General features: G+C 43.9%; 1 protein-coding gene across 11 annotated transcripts in view; it reads left to right on the forward strand.

Moving 5' to 3' along the window:
• Window positions 1-14,380, forward strand: part of TCF7 (transcription factor 7) — a 115,967-nt gene extending 101,587 nt beyond the window's left edge. For 6 of the 11 annotated variants that reach the window (XM_045027330.1, XM_045027329.1, XM_045027332.1 and 3 more), the window contains 3 exons: window positions 1,328-1,376; window positions 3,220-3,292; window positions 10,886-14,380. In XM_045027330.1, coding sequence (XP_044883265.1) covers window positions 1,328-1,376; window positions 3,220-3,292; window positions 10,886-11,204 — 441 coding nt within the window. In that variant the 3' untranslated portion in view covers window positions 11,205-14,380. Of the gene's footprint in view, window positions 1-1,327; window positions 1,377-3,219; window positions 3,293-5,010; window positions 5,135-10,862 lie in introns of those variants that run through there. The other 5 variants (XM_045027337.1, XM_045027339.1, XM_045027340.1 and 2 more) reach the window with 3 other exon arrangements.
• The last annotated feature ends 2,667 nt before the right edge of the window (window positions 14,381-17,047 follow it).

Genomic DNA, 17,047 nt, shown 5'->3' on the forward strand with positions numbered 1-17,047 from the left:
CCTCCCTGCTGCAAGGCCAGGCCATGATGGTGACTCTCTGCTGCACAGGGGCCCAAAGCGGGAGACTCCTTATAGCTTCCTTTTCTCCCTTGGCACTTTCAGAGATCATCAAAGCACAGTCTGGCCCTACATGCCCAGAACTGTCTGTCTATACACAATATATATTACCGCATGTGGAGAGAGATTCTGATTTGGTGAATTCTGAAAAATTGTGTGTTGCATCCCGTAACTTCCAGTGCAAGTTGTTACCAGTATGTTCCCTTTCCGTGAGGGTTCGCGCTATATCTTTTTGTCTCTCCCTCTGGGTTGAGTTGGCATTTATACAGATAAAAGAAGCAGTGTTTCATTCCTGCAACAATTCAGCTGGCCCATTGGCAGCTACCTTGTGGAAGATCCCTAAGCCAGGACAGTCTGATTTGTGGAATAAATCACTGGTTTTGGTATGTGCTTGCATTTGGGAATATGGCTGGCAAAGGAAAGCCCACACTGTGCTGCCACAGCACTTCTCTCACTGAAGGGGAGACAAAGTATAACAGTTGTTGTTCATTACTCTGTATCTCTTCCTTTGTATTTAAAAATATGGTCTTATTTCATAGTAGAGTTTGCTGTCCCTTACGGTCAACAAGGTTCTTCAAATAGAACATCAATGACTAGATAATCTCTGGCAACTGTGAAGACAGATCGCTCTAAACTAGACAGAAAATGAAGCAGTGGTTTCTCCCTATGTTTTTGTTACACCACGCAGCCCTGTGGTCTCCACGACTTGCTAAACTATCTTAACCATGACTGATGGGAAGTACTGTACATGCATCTCTAAAATTCTAAGGAAAGGTGGTTTTACCAGCCACCTTTTGCTGAAGTTATCAACCGTAGCTTTGGGAAAAAAAAAAAAAAAACCCCACACACCTTTAATTCCTAATGTGTGGATTATTGATGGGCAAATGGCCAATCAGGTGACACAGAAAGCTGTCTAGTTCTGTACAAGGCCCTTCGTTACATCATCTGTGATGAATGAAATGACAAAACGGGAGATGTACATATCAGACTGGGCAGGTCATGTTGGGAGGTTTAAGTTTGCTACTGCCTCTGAGCTAATAGACCTGTGTTTTGTTTTGTTTTTAGTATAAGCAGAAGAGGGCTTATGCTTTTAGTTCCAAAGGTGCTTGGTTCAGTCCTTATGGGCAACAACTCCTCCAGATGTTGTGACGCTTCATGAATTTTACTTAAGCCCTATGACTGTCCCTTTCAATTGTTGTATTCGTAATGCTGAGCAGCCTCCACCAGTCCTGAGAGAAGAAACTAATATTATTTCCCTCTTACATCCTAGGGAAAAAAGAAAAGACGAGCAAGAGAAAAGCAGCAAGACTCCAATTCAGGTAAACTAATTGGTACTGAATTCAGCATGTTACTCAGTAGCTTATCACTGGGTGTTTGTATTTTGACATCCAGGTTTTAGCTCATTCGCTCAGCTTTCTAAAGCTAAAAAATGGTATATTTTAAAGTCACAGTAAATGTCTTCTATAAACTATCTTGTTCTTAAAAAACACATGTGGATTAGAACATGGGTGGTGTTCATGAAAATTGAGCAAGAGGAATTCCAGACCTGAAGAAGAGCTCTTTGTAGCTCAAAAGCTTGTCTCTTTCACTAATGAAAGTTGGTCCAATAAGAGAGATTACCTTACCCACCTTGTCTCTGATATCTTGGTACTGTCACAGCTACAATACTGCAGTCAAACTAGATTGTGGCTAATAAATCATTTTTAATAGAAGTCACCCCTACAATTTGTTCTGCCAGAGATATTCAGGGGAAATGCTCCAGTAGGTTCTGAATGGCAGGAGGCACCAATGTCCTGTAGTGAAAAAGTGATGCCTTTATCCATTAGATGCATCAATATTGCGTATCTAAGAGCTATGAAACCTCTTTAAAGACCATCCCAGGGAACACATCACAAGTCTTTTTATAGCAGAAGTGCCTAAAAGTCAAACCAAATTGCACTGAAAACCATGGGGTACTTTAATGTAGTTCCTAACTATAGAGTGCTCTTTATTGGAGGCGGCCCCTAGTGCAGATTTCACTGTGTATCTAGATGGGTGCACACACCCACACCATCCAAAGTTATTCACATCCTAGATCTGGAAGCATTTCCAAGTTATCTGTACTAATGGACCTTTGTTATATCACATCAAGAGAAAATATCAAGGCATATGCTTTGTGTCTCTCAGGAAGCTAAACTGCACATTTCTTATAGTAAGTTAACTTTTCATCTCAGTTATTGCCTAGATAAGTGTAAGATTTTATGTAATATACGTGCTGTAAAAATAATTTCACCCACCACCGGAATGCAGTCCTCTTTGGGCTGGAAGGCAACTGCTGATTAACAGCACAGAGCAGGAAAAGTCAGCGATTATGGAAGTGAATGAGTAACATTGACACAAAGGTACTGCTCAGATCTCATTTACATTAGTGCAAAAAGTTCACATGTATCTAAATGAAAATAGGGCACTACCCCAATCAGCCCCTATTGTCACACAGCAACACTACACAGGACTTTAGGGCAGTACATGCAGAAGAGTGGCTTGTCCATTAGAACTAGAGGGAGAATTTAGGGAAGCAGAATGGAATTGCCCCATATGGGTCTCATTGGTGCTATTGGTTTTCAATCTGCTTCTGCAGTATTTTCTTCTTCTGTTTTAATATATATGAGGACTCAGTTCTTTGGGAGGCCATTTAACCAGGGAGCAGGTCAGATTTCAGTACAGGAGGCAATGGGTGGCTGTTTGATTTGGCAGCATTTCAAAACAAAGAAGTTTAACATTCCATAAGAAGCAATTAATTTCCAGGTAAATTCCTAGCTTTCCTGTAACTGAATTTTGACTGCCTGGACTTGGCTTTGTGGAGGAAGTGGTTGAGCTAGGAGAGCACCAGAGGTGGGAGGGACCAAAGTCTCCTACATCTGTAACTTGAGGCCATTTCCCAAACATCCCCCTCTCCCCACCCCCACTGGGTGTAATCTCTCTGATACTTGCCTAACAATCCCTTTTTTACAGGAAAGTGGTGTCTGAATAGTTCCGTTGCTGAAGAATTGGATTTTAGTCTGTTAGTTTTGTCTTAAATGGCTGAAATGATGTTGCATCTTTTCTTCTTCCTCCTGCTCCTCATCCTCCTCCTCTTGTGCCTCTGTCTTGCCCATTCTCCGCCACGCATGCTTCTGTGTTCAGATCCCGCCTCTCCTAAGAAATGCAGAGCTCGCTTTGGCCTCAACCAACAAACGGACTGGTGCGGCCCATGCAGGTGTGTATCAGAGAAACTCTACTCTGCTTTTAGTGCCTTTTCCTGAGCGCATTGTTTTCCCCCCTGTATGTGGTTTTATTTTTCATGCATGTTTCTATAGTGCCCTTGGCTCCTAACACACAAAACAAAACTACTGGCATTGCTAAAATTTGTTCCTTCCAAACTGGGAAGGTTTTCCCAGGGTATCATGGCTGTGGGCTGGTATTGCTGAAGGTTCCCCCCAAAGTCTTTCAATTTCTAAGAGAAGAGAGTTAAAGGGACGTATGTTGTCAAGGTTGCTAGACCCAAAATTCGACACGTTTCTTATAGCAGGTTGGTGAAGTGCATGTAATATTTTACATGTTTTATTAAGATTCCTATTTCACTGTTCCTGAGAGGCTGATCTACAGGGTAAGAGGTTCCTACAGTGGTGCACATGTGGAATGGAGGAAAACAAATGCTTATTCCTCACCCCCCAGCTTCCTATTTCCAAAGAGGGACCTGATGTGGAGCCTTTCCCCCCCCCCCCATATGACCACCACTTTGAGGGCCCCTACAATGTACCCAAAGTGCTGCCTTTCCCTATTTACGTTTGGGACTAAAAATGTACATTACAGTAGTACGCTGCCATTAGAACAGATAGTGCCCCAAGCAATGAGATGTTCTGAGGACTCCACCAACTCAGGCTTCCAAGGAACAAATGAGAGACTAGAATGAGTAAATCCCTTGACAAGTGAACAGAAAGAGTAATACCTGGGTCAGAGGGTCATTAAGCAGTCCCAGGCATGAGAGGCCCATGACCTACTTCTGGACACCCATGTAAGGAGTAAATGCAGCCTGGGCAGAGCAGAGGTGTGTATCGTTCTCAGGACAATCTGCTGAGCCACAGGGCATTATAGGACCATCTTTTGGCTTCTGTCTAGCAAAACCTGAAAGTTATTTGCATTACATTAAAAAGCAAATAACCAGAATCTCTAAAGGAATATGCATCTATGAGAGGCCTAGATGTTGGCTGATCACAGCCTGTGATGCTGGTACATTCTTGGCTGGAAATGGGGGCTTCCAGATTGGAGCTTTAAAAAACACACTTCTGATTGAGCCAGGGTGTCAGATACTGGCCGTCCTCCAGAGACCAGTCTGTTTAACTACACAACTTGCATCAGGACACTGCCCGTTAGACTGGTCCAATTTCCAGCAGATCACTGGTCATAAAGAGTCTTAGTTAACCCCTTGTGTTCTCCTACACAAAATGGCTCCCTGTCTGTATTTGATCTTTCCCCTGGGGAATTTTTTGTATAGCCCTGAAAATTCCTCATTTCCATTTTTAACACAACATGTCCTCATGATGCCACCACAAATCACCACCTTTCTGACTGTGGAAGACTGGGGTGCCCTTGGCAGCCCTGAATGCTGCACCTAAAATTGGTCAAAGAGCCTCTTGTGTGATGTAGGCCTTTCCTAGCAGCAGTGCCAGTCAGGGAATTGGCAGACCAGGGCAAAGTGTTGGTCTCCCATACAGCCATGAAGAGCACAATTCCTAGGTGTCTGGGCAGTGTTCGTATCTTTACTCCCACGTTTATTTGAGATCTCTTAATTAGGATGCAGCGCTAACACTTTGCTTGATGTTGCTTACCAACTAACACGCATTGCTGGAGTGCTCCTAAGACCTTAGCATGCTTTCTTATTTTTTACCCTGACATCTCACGTACTGTATAATAGCAGCTGTTCTGCAATTCCAGGTACTAATACACAACAGCCAACTTGGGGGCTTCAGAAGTGTATGCTTTATCACAGACATCTGCCTCTGACAGAAACCACCAGAGAATATCCATTCCAAAACGGGAGAGAATTAACTGATTAAAATGCTTTGTCCCCTCAGAAGTTGTATCTTCATCTGGGAACGCTTGGTTCTATTAGACTCCTTTTCCAGCCCCAACATTTAGAGGAAAGATAGTGGAATCTATGTAATTGGTGAACCTACTCTAAGCAATCCAGTGAAGTCTCTGCAGCTTGGGTCATGGGGTGTATTTTTATTGTGTCCATTTATCTTTTAAGTTGCATAGCATACATGTAAATTTTATGCCTCAAGGGTTAATGTATCTAATCAGACATGGCAGGTCTCATTATGGTTTATAATTTTACTGTTTAAAGAGAGAGTCATTCAATTCATTAACCTTCCCCCTCCCCCAAACAGATTTTTTGATTGAGTATAAAATACGGCAGTCAGTTTTCTTCCTACACCCACCTCATGCACAGGAGCAAGTGCCTGAGGTGGCATAGGGAAATTACTTCAGCATGGGCTTGTCTGCAGTGGAAAATTCTATCCTGTTAGAACCCGTGTGAACAAACACCAGTGGTGAACATTCAATTTACACAAGGACTGTCATGTTTAATACCATATCCACTGGTTCACCCTAAAGTTAACCACAGCACTGACACTTAAGTAGAGATTTGAATATAGAAATCCTAGAGACCAGGTGAACTGGGAGCAATGTGATAACTTTAGTCCAGGCCTTCTTGCTGTAACAGAGAGAATACTGTCTTAACTCCTCCTGCCTACTTACAGATAACTAAATGTAGGCTAAATCTTAGCATTTCCAAATAGATTGAACAATGCAGTAACCTGTCAGTGACTCACTGCCAAGTAAGTTTACATAGAAGATTATTATTAGTACATGCACTGTTGAAGCATCCCTACTCATAGCATGTGAATGAATGGGGCCCCTGGAGATATTCTTCACCCCATAAATCACTGCAGGACTGTATGACCCAAGTACCCTTCTCTTCTGCCTGGATCTGCATGAAAGTTTACTTTTCAAAGTGGTTAGAGTTTGTCCTACAAAGGGATCTGGTCCATAAGACTGGGGTCATGTGAGAATAGAGGTAGTGGAATATTTTAGTGAATACTTGCTGTGAATTTACCTGTTTTCCCATTGTCTTTATTTGAGAATGGATTTTTCTCAACCACTGACCAGCTCTGTTTAATCACCGTCCATTGAGAAAAGGTGTAGAACTGATTGTTTTGAATCAGGGGTTTGGTTAAGGGTTCATTCAAACACTTCCCCCTATTCTACCTCCATTACACTCCTCACCAGTATCTGAGCTTCTTATAGGGACAATTCATGGTAAGCTTTCCTCAACCAGAAGATACATTGGTTGAAGTGTGAGCAATGGAGTTGTCATGGCAGCTTCTGTCTTTTCCTGAGCTAATGAAACCAACAACTGCAAGTGGCCCGTACACCAGTATAAACAGGCGTTCTACCCTCCAGAGACTCACAGGCCAGACAATTCTATGTATTTGTGACTCTGCTGACTTTCCGCCTTCCCCAGCCACCTCCCCAGGGAGGATGCTGGCCCTAGATTCATTAGCATCCCAGACTTGAAGGGATTTGGCACCCTCTGTCCACTTTCCTCCTCTGGCCAACCCACCTAGTCCCCTACTCTGCAGTTTTTCCTCCTCCAAAAGGTGGTCCCTGTTCCTGCTCAGCCAAGAGTAGCTGAGCACATTTCAGTCTTAGATATGCCCCAGAGTGCTCTGTGGTTGTGCTTTAATGCAGGCACTGCACAGCCAGTGCAAAGAATTGGGGATCCAGAGACACTGTGGAGGCGTAGGCAAGATCGAGGGTCCCCTTCAGGAGGACCCAAGGTGGGCAGATGTAGGAAGCAGTTCCGAATGGCACTGGGGATAGATCTGTTCTTCCATGAGGAGTTCTGCTGTGCCTGAGGCTGTCTCTGGTTCTTCTAGCTGATCCCCCTCTTGTGGCTCTGCCTTCTAGGCAGAGTGGGTGGCACTGCAGCTAGAATGGAGGGACATGAGCACCGTACCCCTAATTTGAGTCCAATTTTTTGAAGATGTTGGCCTCTTTTCGATCCTCTGGGGAAACTGCCATCCTTTCCCCTGGCTAATCCTGAAGGGGAAGGGCAGAACGCTGTAGTTATCCTTCATTGTTTCCCCAATTACTACATTGTTCCCAAATCATTCTTCCTTGTGCCTTTGTTTCCACTTCAAACTATAGCAATAGAAGAGTTCAGGTTGGTGCACCCCTCCTCCTCCACTGAACAGGGATGTTACCAACGTGCTCTCGTTGTTGGGTTCTCAGAACGAACTATTGGTAGGTTGTCAAGGACCATAAAAATGACTGTATTTACTAACAAATGTTAAACCATGTTACAGGTCTTACCAGCTGATTGTTTAAGATACATGGATAGAGAGTATCAGAGGGGTAGCCGTGTTAGTCTGGATCTGTAAAAGCAGTAGAGTCCTGTGGCACCTTATAGGCTAACAGATGTATTGGAGCATGAGCTTTCGTGGGTGAATACATGCATCCGATGAAGTGAGTATTAACCCATGAAAGCTCATGCTCCAATACGTCTGTTAGTCTATAAGGTGCCACAGGACTCTTTGCTGCTTTTTCATGTATAGAGAGGAATCTTTTTGTCCTGCACTTCAAGTGTAGCCACCTCTGGGGTAATCCACACCCCACACTAACACTACACAACAACTTGGAAAAGAAAGAGGAGTCGTCTATGTCCAACTGAAATAGCCACAGGGAAGCAGGTAGGCAATTACTCTCAATGACAAAATCCAACTGGGGTAACACCCCTACTCTTGGGAGAAGGCCATGAGTGATCTGAAAGCATTACATCCGATCTGAAAGAACCATCAGTAGCAGTAGTGATCTCAGAACCATGACTGGGCACTAGCTCAGTCTGGATTCAGTAGGTGACACTTTTCCCTTTGAATTACCAGCACCATTTCACTTCCCACAACACTTGGGCTTTCCCTATATCCTAGCCAAGTACCAGCTTAGCTTATGTGGTCCAGCTAGATCTCAGCTTAGTGTGGTCTGAGTGCCAGAACATTGCATGGTAGGCTGTCCAAACACCCGCATGAGTCATTCCCTTCCTACTGCTCTGTAAAACCCATATTTCAAAGTACTTACAGGACTGGAAAGCATGAGTGTAAGGGAGCTGTAGAAGAGGACTCACCACTGGTACACACCCTTGTGGCTGGTTGTGGCATAGCGTGCTCTTGGTGCCTCCTGCCAACAGCTGGTCAGGCTCTGTGGTGACATGCTTCTTCTGGTGACTCAATCCATCCATCCAGGTCACTAAAGTATCTCCACTTCCAGGGAAACCAAAAAGCCAACAAACAATAGTCCAGCATACTCAAGCCAACTCTTTGACCCAAGTCCCAGCTTGCTAGTCCTTCCACTCCTGGTTTGCAGGGTCTTTGCATAATCTTTGCTGCCAGCCAGTAAGGGAACCTAGGCCCTCAAGCCCAGAGACCCTGTTATAAGCAGGCACGGTCTGTCCATTCAGGCCCCCTGCTTCTGCCTTGAGCTTCTTCCTACCTGAGCCAGTATATCAGCCCCCATAACAGCCCCTTCCTAGGTTCACTACATACCTACATTGCCCCCCAAGCTCCCAGAGATCTCAGGCTTTACCCTTCCTGCAGGGTCTGGCTTGCAGGATTCTCCTGGAATTCTCCAAATCCCCAACCAAAAGTTCAAACTTAAACCACTTTTGTCCTTGCTGGGCTTGAACTGGAGTTCTTCAGAGGCCCTCTGCAGTGCTCTGCTCCTCAGCTGAGCACCAGCACCGTCTCCCTAGAGCTTCAGCCCCAGTTTGAGACCCACTACCAGAACTATCACCTCTCTTACTTTCCCCAGTTCTCTCTCCTGACATCTCTCAGCCCATTTTCAGACAGCAGGGTCATATCCAGCTGAGCCCTCTCAAGCCTTTTAAGGAAACTTGACTCACTTCCAGGTGGACCTGCTAATTTACCTACTTGACTCCTTTCTAGTGCCAGCAGGTGCATTAATTGAGCATTCAGACTCCTGCTAACCCTCTCGGTACCAGTGTGGGCTTTACACCCTATCACAGGGGCCCTCACTTAAGGACCTGCTGCCTGGGCCAGATAACGGCAGCCCTTTCTGTGCCCCCGGTTCATTGTCACATTACCAAAGCTGAGCGCCTCTTACTGAAGGGATCTGCCCTTTCTGCTGTTTCGTAATGGTCTCCCCTCGCAGTGACCCACTTCTACAGCGGGTGTGACTCTTTCCCAGCCATAGTCAGTGCCAACTTTCTCATAGAAATGCAGCACTGCCCATCTTCTCAGAAGTGACCTTGGGCCACGTAGGCACAAAGTAAGTGCTCCTGGGCTAGACATGGAGGACAGAGTTGAGAATCAGCCCTTTTCTCCACATTAATACATAAGGTAGCACTTCCATCACAGTCATCGTTCACACCCCTTTATTAGAAGTGAGGGAGGGCTCCCATACTGACATTTGAACTTTGCATGGCAATTCATGCTGACCATAAGCCTTTACACAAATTCCACAAACCTAGGCTTTGTTTTGGGTCTCATTTGTAGGAAGTTAGCAAGGGTGCAAACCCCAGAGATAGGCAAGGAAAGGCAAAATCTGCACCTGCTCAGCTCACACCAGTATCAAGCAGTAAATTTAAGCACCCACAGCATTCCCTGATTCTACAAGGGGTTTCAGCTGTCGCAGCCATACTTGTGGCTGGGGTCTGACGTCTGAATTGGAACTAGTCCAAAGTATAGACCAGGCCCTAGACTGGGGTCAAATTCAGCTCTGATGTAAGTGGGTGCACCTATTGAATCGCCAGGGATGGGCAAGCACAAGCCCCCCCCCTACATTTAAAGTAAGTGGGTGCAACTGCATGTGGCATCATGGGGTTTCAGCCCATTTACATCAGGTCTGAATTTGGCCCTGCTCCCATTAGGTCATCAATACAGCACACAACTCAAATGGTGCGCAAAAGGCACCTTCTCAAAATGGAACAACTTTGCTATTAGAAGGGCTATGCCTAAGGAAGGGAGTAACCATGAAGGAGAGTTAAATTTTAGTAGCTTTAAATATTTAGCACTTGTTTTCTTGATCCTCATATACTCCACTTGACGTGTTTTTTTTGAGCTACGAGTAGTCACACAAGCGGTGTTGAGAATAATGGTATCAGCTGAGGCTTTATTTCTTGGCTCATTCTGGATTAGTCTAATTGTCCATTCTTATTAGATACCAAAATGGTTAAACTCTTTAAGGTTATTGATCTGTATAAAAGACCTATAAAACAACTATCTTCGTGTCACCGAAAAAAGATGGTCTTCATTTGCTAGGGCCTTTGGTGCTTTATCCACCAGCCTAAAGTAAGGCTGAATGCTGTTGTTATGCTGCCACCTAGTGACAAAGATTGGAAACTGAATAATCAAAGACAACGCAGGCCCAGCTCTACTCTGTTATGCCAGTTTGTACTGATGTTTTGAAGTTACTCTGTGGTCCTCCACTTCTGTTCTGCACACTGTCAGCCAGAGGCTGTCGCCAAATACTGTACAGAGCTGGACAGCCCAGTTACACAGTTATCTAACAAAGAGTAGCAGAGAGCAATAGTTAACAGGCCCAGAAGAGAGAGGCTGTTGGCTCAGCATTGAAATAAACTGGATTTTTATTTTTTGTAATTTGATGTTGTGTCTTTAGCACTCATTTTTGCTGTGCACCCTCTGTTTACAGTGACTACTGTAATGTTTTCATTTTAAATATGACACTGTAAATTCACCCTTTATTTACAGATAACTCTCTTCACTGTTCTTAGGAGGAAAAAGAAGTGCATTCGGTACTTACAAGGAGAAGGACCCTGTTCCAGCCCAGTTTCTTCCGATGGAAGTGCTATAGACTCCCCTCCCTCTCCTCTGGATACACTCCAATGCATATCCTCTGCTTTTACTTCAGACAAGCTTGCTACACCTGCTGATTTCGCACACGAAGAACAACGCAATCCTTTCCCTACCTCTATTCATGTCAAAAGCGCTCCATGCTCCTCTGGACTGACCACTCACTGCTCATCCACGCCAAATGTAGCAGTAGCATCCAGCGACTCCTCAGAGTACAGTGTGCCATCAACAGGAACATAGTACCACACTGTACTAGTCAACACTTACTAATGCATGGGGCACTTTGCTTGTACCAAGTGGTTTTGCTGCCCATTGAAATGGACTGGAGGCCCATCCAAATTACCCATCATGCTGTAAAACTGTGTTTTCAGAGTCAAGGGACAGCTGTGTCCTGAGCCCCCAAATGATTCAAAGATGCCGGAACAGTCAACGTTTTTATCTAGAGCAAAGATAGAAAAATGGTGTCTCCCTCTATAAAAAGGGTGAAATGAGGACTCGCCAAAATTAAAAATGCCAATCAGTAAACAAATATTTCATCCCCACCCTGAGCTTCCTTTTACTGCATCATCTGCTCAAGTAGCTGAAAGTGAAAACTGACTCCCTGGCTTGTTGCATTAGATGGTAGGTGCTTAAGCATTGGTTTCTGTTTCTTGCATCCCAAACAGCTTTGAATTGTAGCCAGTCACCGATCTCCGGTAGCTATTTCACCATGGAGTTAGGAAAGCTGGTACAGGAGCCCATCTCTGTCTGAGAGCTAAATGTTGGGAAGCTAGATTTCACTCTGACTGGCTTTTAAGAAAAAAGTGAAATATAGGCAAATGAGGTGAATATTATTAAACTTCTTGTTCAAGGACAAGAAACTATTGTTTACAGGTAACAGGTCTTTCCAGACATGTCCAGTTCTCTTAGCATATAGAACGGCAGACAAACAGTGAGAGCACTCAAGGCAGAAAAGGAAGCTTGGACTGGCTGCTTGAAGGTCTATCTATCCAATGTTTCATTGTTATAGAGCTAAAATACAATAGTAACATGTCAGTCAGGTGCAGAGTCCTCCTTACTGCTCAGGTTGTTCACAGTAAACACTGGAGAGTCAGACTCCTTCCATAAGGGACCTTGCAAAGGCTCAAAGTAGATCCCATTTGCCATTAAGGCCTTGATCCTATAAGTCCTTGCACAAGAACTGCAGCAGGGTGCATGAGATTATTAAGAATCAGCCCAAGTGCAAGTAGAGGCTATCTGTAAGGTCAAAGCATGGCCTGCTGCACAGAGCTGATGTAACTCTCAAGTCCCTGTGCCCTAACTCCCTTACTCTTACAAACCCAGGGGAAGGTTGACAGTGGACATGGGCTTGAGCATGGTCATCACGTTAATGAGGTGCTTAGCGCCACTGTTCAGCCTTTCTCCCTGGAGAGGCAGGGATTCTGAAGCAGAACACAGAGTCCCTGCTGCAGGGTTTTGCCCCCCTCACCTTTAACCTCAGGTGTCACTTTGCAGTGCAGGATCAAGCTCGCGTTGTGGGTGTAAGTGAAATGAGCTGGTATACAGCTTCTACTAGCTAGTTACACTGGTGAAGATTTTACAATGCAAATGATTTCCTCTCTACTCCCTTTCCCAGCTAGTGGCTGGCAAACATTAATACAGTCTCTCTCTCGAAAGGGTCTAAGGATTGCTGATTTTTTTTTATATTTTGAGCCTGGTGAACGAAAACCTTTAGGGGCCAGTTTCTGATCTCAGCTCCACTGATGTAAATCCAGAGTTATTCAACAAAAGTAACTGGCATGACTCCAGATTTACACCATTGTAACTAAGATCAGAATCCAGATCCTTGTGGGTTTTTTCCTGCTTTATAAAAAACGTATTCTAGAGCAGTGAATTTCCAACTTTTGTACTGGTGCCTCCTTTCACATCACAAGCCTCTGAGTGCGACCTCCCCCCTTAGAAATTAAAAACACTTTTTTATATATTTAACACCGTTATACATGCTGGATGTAAAGAAGGGTTTGGGGTGGAGGCTGACAGCTTATGACCCCCCCCAATAACCTCACAACCCCTGAGGGGTCCCAACCCCCAGTTTGAGAACCCCTGTTCTAGAGTGAAGAGAAGTACCATAAAACATGGGGGGGGGGCAGGGAGACTATTTTTTTCTATTGTACACAATAGGATTTGGAATACTGAATACAAATTTCAAGTAGTAGTATATAGGCTTGCAAGAAATTTAAAGGGACCTTTAATAGACAAACTATTTTTGTATTTTTTTCTTAAGGCAACAAAACCTTTTTTTATATATGTTTATTTCAACTTAATAGGTTTCTATATCAGAGACTGAAGATTAGAAAGCTGCTTATAGTGTAGCACACCATAGTTACTGGTTTCCTCCACCCCCTTTAGTTCCTTTTGCTTCAAGCTGCTGTAGATTTTTGGGGGGTAAGGGGGGAGAACCATGCAAATTCTTTGCAAGAAAATCTAAAGCTGTTGCTTTATTAGTCTCCAGTCTCTGTGCAACTGTAACCTCCCATTAGTACTAATAGAAGTTACAAGCACCAATCCAAAAGATCTTATTTAACCCTTAGACCACTGACATTATCTAACCTGCCACACATGTCTACATAAAAGCATATGCTGACAGTCACCACAGGCTTAATGATGTAGCACTGGATCAATATTTGAACTAGTAGCATTTGAATGATTTCCAACCAGTGTGGAAGACAGCGTGGCCAAGTGGTTAAAGCTGAGGTAGGTGACTGTTTGCAGCTTAACCACTGACTGTGACCTTACGCGAGTCTCGTCACTGCTCCGTGCCTCAGTTTCCCCACCTGTAAAATGAGAGTGCCAATATTTTTTCAAGTGCTCAGATTCTCAGATGTAAGGTGCTGTGGCCATGACAAGTATATTAGTATTAAAACCACAAGACATGCTTCAGCTATAGCATGGGTTAGTGGTTGGGTATGTTAGTCAAAAAATTGGGTGTGACAAGTGAAACCTGCACCAACTGTGGTTGTACAAAACAAATGTAACCTACCCCCTCAGCAGATATCACAGAAGAGTACAAATGGACAAACAAATGTGGCTAGCTAACAGGCCAGGAAGCTATGGGGGGAAAAAGTCCTGCAGTATGTAAATAGCACCATTTGACCAAGGGCCAAACTCGATGCTGGAGTAAACAGACACCACCACCATTGACTTCAGCATTCAGTGGCAGTTGCACCTACTTAGTCTAATGCTAACTGGGACCCCAGAAGTGCATGGCAGCATGTGGTATGGTACAGGGATGCATTAAGTTGGGAAGGGCTCCCTGATATCACAGTCTACTCTTAGTTGATTTCCATTTCCCACTGTTGCAGGATCTGCTTAGTGGCACTCTAGCTAACAGCCCCTGTTCCTCCTACAGCTTTTCCACTTGCCCACTTCGGGTGGAAGAGATGTTTGCATAGCTCTGGAAACAGGATCATTAGATCTCTTTGCAACTTACACCCATGTTCTGACTGCTGTACACTATCACTGAACGTGGCCCTTAACCTCTAGCCTTCTTCTGCCTTTATGCAAAATATATTTGCCCTGCTTTAGATGTACATGTTCAGCTTTTGACCCTATCCTCTGCTCTCAGACACCACCGTGGAGAGCTGTAACTCCAACTTACACTGGTGTGTGTAACAGAGCAGACTTTATTTTTTTGAAACATATGAGGAGACCTTTAAGCTGCCCATTCCAAGGAAAACTATTGAGTAAATGTTATCACCTTTTACAACATGCCATAGGAAGCCAAAACAGAGAGCCGAAGTTTTTTAAAAATACCAAAAAAAGTCTTTCGCTATGATATAGGAAGTTTTACTTTAAGAAAATGAAAACCTTGCCTGTACATTTTTACTGCAGCAAGATTTAGTTCTCATATGACAATTTTTTTTTAAATTACCCATTTGATTTCCTGTTTGAATGTAGAAGTCACAGAAATACCACTTCATTAAGTCAAGTAAAACCACTGTATGTATGTAGCACAGATAAGTGTTTTGCAGCTGTACTTTCATTTGTCCAATAACTATCCAACATATACTGTACTTTTTTTTTTTTTACACTTCACTGAGTTTGTATTTTTTGGCTTTTATGTTCAAAATATGTTTATAAATAAAGTGTGCCAGCCTGGCTCTTCAAAAAGGGCCACTGGAGGTTATAATCCTATAAGATCATATCATAAGATCTCATTTCTTACTGTTTTAAAGATTCCAGTGTTTCTTCCCCACCTGTAGGCAGCAGGGCTTTTAGACTATTGCATGTAGCTAACTGAGTATATGAATGACATGGGGAATGCTAGCAGCTGAAGCAGAAGATTCTTTATTGCCAATCCTCTTTTCCCTACACAAGGGCCTGGTTCAGTCACCCTTTGCATTGGCTTAGCTAGCAGCTGTATCTGTTACTGAACATGTGAAGGGGAAAAAGCCAAACAGAAAAGAACACGGGCACAGCTTGCCTTTAAAGAACCAGAGGGGACAGATAAGCAGCCTCATTTCTTTTTAAATGATTTTGAAATCAAAGTAGAGCTGATAAAATATGCCCATTTATTCACATCACTGACAGAAGCCTGGGCTACCATCTCCTGTATTCTACTCAACACGTGCTATGTCCCAATAGCCTAGAACTACCACCTTTATATGTGAGATGGGAGCTCCTTCTCCACCTCCTTACCTGGTGGACTGATCTGAGCACTCCACTATGTCCATGTAGGCCTATATCCACCTCCCCACAACAGTCAAACCTAGATGCTTTAGAGAAAGGCATAAGAATTCTGCAATAGGCAGTTATAAAATATACACTATCCCTACCCACTCCCCCAGATCTCATCCTGCTCTCTAGTAGACTGGCTTTAGCTCTTAAACATGAGCCTCAATCTCTTTTCCAAAGCTTTCCCCGTTCATTAGTCAGGACAATCCTGGCTATTCTTGATATCCATAGAAACCGCCAATTCCTTTTTGACTCTGGTTAAGTTCACCCTACCTTATCTGCTGGAAGTATGACAACTAACATTTCACAGGCTACTACTGCCCTCAGCTGATTTTGAACTGACACTGCAGAAGCTGAAGCCTATAGTCCTGTAATAACTCTTGAGCCAATCAGTTCTCCAGAGACACATTTCTAATACACACTTATAAAGGAAGATGTGCAAAGGCTAAAGGATGAGCTGTTGGATTTAAATCTTGTTAAAACTGGAAAAGTTGAGAGATTAGATCACAGTAGCCGATTACCAACAGCCTGAAAGTTTGGGGGCAGGGGAACCACTAATCCAAAACTACCTTGACTTGTGCTGGGGGTGGGATGGGCAGGTTTTCTCCAGCTCACCCAAACAGGAACACAGTAGGATACAGAGCAAGTGCTTTTTGAACAGTAGATTAGGGTCCCAGCTAAGGCATGAAGAGTTGCTCTCCTAAACAGAGGCATGATCAGTTATTTGGATGGAGCAGCCCCACCCCCACACTTCTAGTTTTCAGAACTAGTGGAAGTAGTACCAGTGAGCATACTTCTGACCTTAGTCCCTTTAACTAGGCCTGTTCTGCAAAGACCTCCACACAGCACTTATCACATTGCTTCTCCCTTCACACACAGCTCCGAGGCATAAAGACAAAGTTTTGCCTATGCTAATCTCCCCAGCAGGGGAGTCCTTAGCACACAGATTTCTATTGACAGTGCCCCAAATCAAGGGCAGCCATAAACTCCCCTCTGTAGCTTTGCTACTTGAACTTAAGGCAGCAAGTAACATTTTAAGGGCATATTCTGCCTTGAAGAAAAACAAGAAAAAAAAAGTACTTTCCCAAAACTTTGATACAGGCACAGCTGAAGTCATTTTAGAGCAAGCTACTCCACATCTACTTACAAGCTGGAGATTGATAGGTAACAGCCTCAAAACCAGTCTTGAATGCCTGCAACTGTTCCTGGAATGGCATGGGTAACACTATTTCTTGGGTTAGGAAATGGTGCTGCGCTTCTCCTTGCCTCAGTAAGTGCTGAAGTTATCACAGCCCTCCAGCACTATGCTAGGATTTTTTATTTATTCTTTCACACACTAGACTAGTTAGAATATCAGATCATTGCTCCAA

The sequence above is a fragment of the Mauremys mutica genome, chromosome 8, assembly GCF_020497125.1.
Source record: "Mauremys mutica isolate MM-2020 ecotype Southern chromosome 8, ASM2049712v1, whole genome shotgun sequence".
Classification (NCBI taxonomy): domain Eukaryota; kingdom Metazoa; phylum Chordata; order Testudines; family Geoemydidae; genus Mauremys; species Mauremys mutica.